Genomic DNA, 5,440 nt, shown 5'->3' with positions numbered 1-5,440 from the left:
GCTTTGGCGGTCGACTCGTTTATCGTTCGTTGTTAATTGTTACGAAGCGAAGATGAAATTATGACCGTTACAGCGAATCGATCGGAAATATCATGGGCAATGATGAATGTCATAACAGGGGTGAATAAATGTAACTTTTAAATATTTGGTCTATGTACAAAATTCAAATAGGCCCAACACTTACGGAATCACAACAAGTCAGAAATTTGGTCTCTTTCTATCGTGCGATCTATTTCTTATTGCAATGATGTCCTATGGTGCAAACCGTTTTCGTGCTAAAAACGAAAAGTATTTAGTTCTGAAACATTTGTATCTACGTTTATATGTTTATGGTACGTTAATTGCAGCAAGAAATGTACTATACAGTAGATGGGCCTGATCAAAGCGGTTTGTAGTTTAGGCTGTATTTTGAAGAAGCTGGCAAGTTATTGGTCTAAAAGAATGGTATCGCAAATGACTTCATCAAATATAACTGCAGATATTTTGAGAAGCAGTCGCCTTTATTTTGGGAAGCTAAAATCCTGGCAGTTGCTTGATAACTTGATTAACTACACGAATTAACAGTAACAGTGCTTGGCGTTAAATATTTCTATTTAATAAATATAAAGAAATAAACATAAATGAACGCTGCTCACAGCTTATTGTTGTTGAATTCACGTGAAATAGATTTCTTCGCTGGGACTTCCCCAGAAGCAAAACTTTGTTAGTACCCAGTTAACAAGCAATGGCGAAAATTACAGCACACGCGCATAGGAGACAAAACGAACGCCGAGTTTTCCGGTTCATGCTCATATATTGCGCTTTGTCAACACCGAGTGGTCAATTGTGACATATTGTGCAAAGCGGTTCTGTATTTCAAGCGGTGCTATTTGGTTATTACTAGCCGATCGTTAGCTTAGTTGCAGTCAATGAATTAAGAGAAAAATAGCTAATACACTTTAATTTTGGTGTTTTATACGGCCTTTTCGGATCGAATGAAACATTTGCTGCTTCTTTTTATTAGTTTCAAACTTCACAAACATTTACCCAGCACATAAAATATGCCTTCCATGGCGTAACAAACAGGCCACAAGAAAAAAATGTAAGCGTGCATTCCTCATGTCATCAACATCCGTCATGTATCATACCGTAACCATGTTATCGAATGTTCCAGAATAACAGAAAAGCGCGAAAATAACAAAAACGCCTTAATCACTGTAATTAATCATTCATTCACTTAACATACACGTCCGAAAAACGAAATTTGAAACAGCTGAATTGCATTGGAAGTTATGATAAGGTAGGTTATGTACAAAGCTGGAATCATTGTAACAACACACACACCAAATCTGCTGAAGCTATGCTTAATGATTAGCGCCATCCAAGGCGTAGTAAAGTCGAAAGCATAAAATGTAAGCAATGTCCCAGAATAACAGCGCCTTTGCGCATTAATTGCTGTTGTCAATCATCCATTTATTTAACGCAAATGTTAGAAAACAAAATCCGAAAACAATTGAAATGCTTTACAAGTTATAACAAGGTAGGCCTATATACAAAGTTGGAATTACTGTCACAAGTAACACGACTGTACACACACCGTCACGCTCTCTGGTTAAGCAAGACTAACCAGCAAGTTTATAGTTGTTTGATGTCTATGCTTCAGCGGAATCTTTGACAGCTTCTTGCTCCCTCTGGATCTCGATCTCCATTTCTTGTTCTTGCGGGGGCGGAAGAGCCAAAAACGGGGCAGAAATCCGAAGAATGCCCTTGTCGGTGATAGTAGACTTGACATTTTCCGGTTTGACGTTGTCCGGCAACTGAAGAGACCTATGGTAGTGTCTACGGCAGTAAGACTGCATTCCCTCGTGGTCCGTGTGCTCTTCGCTGTCTGCTTCAACGACTAGTTTTCGGCCAACCGTCTTAACTTTGATATCTTTAGGCTGAAAGGAGCTCAGGTCGTAATGATACTTGAAGTTTTTCTCATCAGAGTCTGGTCCTTCGGTAGGCACAAGGCTCGAATCACCTTGGTCCTGACTTTCAACCTCAGCACGCCTACGTCTGCCTTGGCACTGGGGTCCACCAGTTAGGAACCTTTCCCAGTCGGAGAATGGGCTCTGGCGGCCGCGCCGTCTTCTCCATCGGGGCGGAAAAATCAAATTTTCTTCATCATCAAACCAACCAAAAGGATCATAGTTTGACAGATCCCAAGACGGATGTACGAATCGAATCGCCATACCTGCTATCACTAACTACAAAGTTTACAAGCAGACGGGCTAAACGTTGAATCCAACTTTCTAAACACCACTGATATACTACGCTCTGCTTAAGCGATAGGACTACGCTCCTATATATACCACTACTGCGCACTTCTGGCGTGATCTGGAAATTCTATTTCTAGAACGTTCTCTTTCTAGAAAATTGCGAACGAGGGCCAACCAATAAGCGCTTGTTGATCAGAATCGGGCGTACCAAAACGTTTTGCTTGTATTATTTTCCATCTAAAAACAAACAAAAATTATGCAAATCTCTATTAAACATTTTAATAAACAAACTAAGGAGTTTTTTTTTTGTATTAGATTATTTTCATATTAAAGAATAGCATGAAACATTTTGTCTAAATCATGACACTTTTGTAAAAGCGTGTGAAATTCTGTTGTTGTTTTGTGGAGAGACGCCCTTTCTATGTAGTAAATATGAACTTATATGAACCGGAATTGTTATGAGAATTCAATAATACACAAAAATAAAAAAAAATTCTTTTTCTAAGCCAAAATAAATCTGTTTTACAATGTGGACCATTATAATATCAATTGTAATTGCAAATATTTAATTAATCAGCTGCAAAACTCACACAAATATGCGTACGTGACCAGACGTTTGCAGCCAATGCTGCGTTTATTGTGCTGCCTGATGTGTGTTTTTGTGCATGAAGTCACGTACTACTGCCCAATGCTCGTCTTATGATTGATTTGTTTATGACGTAACAATTGGAGCGTTATGAAGGTGGAAAACATTAAATATTTCTGTAAAATGAATTGAAATCCTACCTCTTTTTATTCTCCAATTAAAAGTAGAGTCTTAGCTCTCTGCTGTACTTTAATGTTATTATAAGCTGCTGGTATGTTATTATAAGCTTACGTAAAGTATAAGCGTATTCTCTAAATCTAATCAATCATTTATACCCTATCGCAAGCATATTATACAGATTAACATGAAAATGAAAGACAAGGGCAATAGGCCTAAGCAAATGTCATAGAGAGGCCTATTTTCAAGATTTTGAGACCGGTGAAAATCTCTCACCAGTGGAACCCCATGAATCGAGTCGATTGCGACACATTTGTGATAATAAGTTTTGAAGAACTTGATATGTGAATTTCGAATTGAGTTTACCACAATGTTTCGAAGCCAACATGCCTCATTGTCCAGTGCATTAGTTGCGTCAAGGCATATTTTTTCTTGTCCTATTCACTACTGTTAGTTGATATTTTGTTTTCAAATGCCCAATAAATGACCATGTGTGTATATGAATTCATCTAACTAAAGAAAGACCGAGCGCTAACATATAACGTAGATTCTGACTCAACCACACTTTAATCATCATGTGAATACCTTCTGAACTGTATTCCCTATTGCGTAATTCTGAGTTGGCTTATTCCTTACTGCCATTAACTTTGACAAACTTTATTACAAGTTATCAAAATTGTTGGCATTCCTCAAGAAAGAGCAATGACAATTAAAGGTAACTATTAAGGTTATTGCAAATGTGTGTTAGACATGTTTCAATTAATGTATATTAACCCTATCCAAACCGGGCTCGCGACTTTACGATTTTAACTAGGTGTGGCCGACACTGCACACACATTTTCAATCGTTAATTACTCGAAAACTATACGTCGTAAACTGATCGGATTTTGACAGGTTAGTGGCAAAAACATCTGGCTTCCTGTATACATCATAATTGTAAAATTAAAGAAAGTGAATTGAGTGTAAATTAAGTATTTCTAAAAGTGATACATTTCTGTAAATTTTTCTTGTTATGCCGCGTCCCCGCTGTGCAGAAAACCAGCTGACTGCGAGAAGAGAACGCAAGGGAATAGTTAGTCGAGCTGGTGGTGCCTAAATGAGTAAACGAAAACGATACGCTTCAATGCGGAGAGAGAGCAAAATTGTGAAAATATGACAATATCTCAAAAATTACAAAATCCAACTTTATAAAACAAACATGGACAGATAGCTGAACATTTTTTAGGAAAAGTCACCAAATTTCAAGTTTCTACAGCAAACAATGCAACTGTAAGCCACGTTTTGATGTGGCTGTGTGCAGGAGAAGCCACACGTAGCCTACCTACTGAAAATATGGTTAACTTAATATGTTTATTATTCGTGTATAATAGCTTACCTAATACAGATAAAGTAGTCTAATGCTTATTACACTCTAATTTCGGTTGTTTAACAGACTTCCTACGCTCTGTAAAAATTTCGCATACATGCACAAAGTTTGTAAATAATTGCTTATTAACGCAATAAATGTACCAAATACTGTTATAGCGCAACGAAAGGACATTACGCTATATAAATGTTGTTGAGCTGTTCCTGATCCGCCACTGCGGCTAACTTGATGTTATTTTATTGGTAAATAACATGCTCCGAAGCACAGGCATAACTTGACGCGGAGCGACGTCTCAAAAGAGCGTCTGAATTTCTCCTTATTTAAAAGAAGACTAACTCAAAATGCGAACAGAGAATGAAAAGAAAGAAACACCATAAATCTTTGGGCAAATAAACGTAGAGCCCTGCCGCTATCTAGCGGACGGGGTATTAAACGCTACCCCGTAGAAAATTTAAGTTTTGACTCAATTCTTTGCATCTTTTTTGTCTACACAAGTTGCCGGATTATTGTGTATTTAGTTCTTCAAAAAATTCCGTTGCCAAACTTTAGCCTCATTCACTCTTCAACGTGAACAAAAGATGTTTTGTCTTTTGTGGCGACCCAAAAGCATTATTTTTCAACACCAAATGCGCTTACAAGCTACCCCAGGCAAAGTGAAGCCGCTTTTTATTGTTTTTGCTAAAGATTGGTTGCAGTCATTCGAATTTTGCAGATGCGCTTGCAGTAGGATTATGGGTTCTAGTCATGCATAAATTTTTGATGGGTTCATTTTTACTACATGAGCAAAGTTACCGTATAAGATGAATAGCAAACTTTGGAGTCAGATCCGTAGATAACAGCATCAACCTTTAACCTACATATATAGGCTGTCCTTAACCCTATAGCCTATGTAGTAAGCAAGTGGCATTACTGACATAGATCTAGGCCAGGACTATTACGTAGTCTATCTCTACTGGATAGTATGGCAGTTTTTGACGAGAAGTTGTGCACATAAATGAGAAAGAGTTACACACAGAGAGAGAGATTGTTTGTTTTCACCATTTGAAATAAATTAAAAAGTATCATAATATC

General features: G+C 37.6%; 1 protein-coding gene across 1 annotated transcript; it reads right to left on the bottom strand.

The window, feature by feature from the left end:
* Window positions 1-1,631: 1,631 nt before the first annotated feature.
* LOC143463403 (heat shock protein 30C-like) lies at window positions 1,632-2,213 on the bottom strand. The gene has a single exon (XM_076961869.1). The coding sequence runs from the start codon at window positions 2,211-2,213 to the stop codon at window positions 1,632-1,634; it is 582 nt and encodes a 193-aa protein (XP_076817984.1).
* Between the last annotated feature and the right edge of the window lie 3,227 nt (window positions 2,214-5,440).

The sequence above is a fragment of the Clavelina lepadiformis genome, chromosome 6 (genome assembly GCF_947623445.1).
Source record: "Clavelina lepadiformis chromosome 6, kaClaLepa1.1, whole genome shotgun sequence".
NCBI classification, from domain to species: Eukaryota; Metazoa; Chordata; class Ascidiacea; order Aplousobranchia; family Clavelinidae; genus Clavelina; species Clavelina lepadiformis.
This window is presented reverse-complemented; position numbering and strand designations above follow the sequence as displayed.

Bases quoted from the DNA above. Each gene is read 5' to 3' on its own strand.
- LOC143463403 (XM_076961869.1), bottom strand. From the start codon at position 2,213: ATGGCGATTCGATTCGTACATCCGTCTTGGGATCTGTCAAACTATGAT.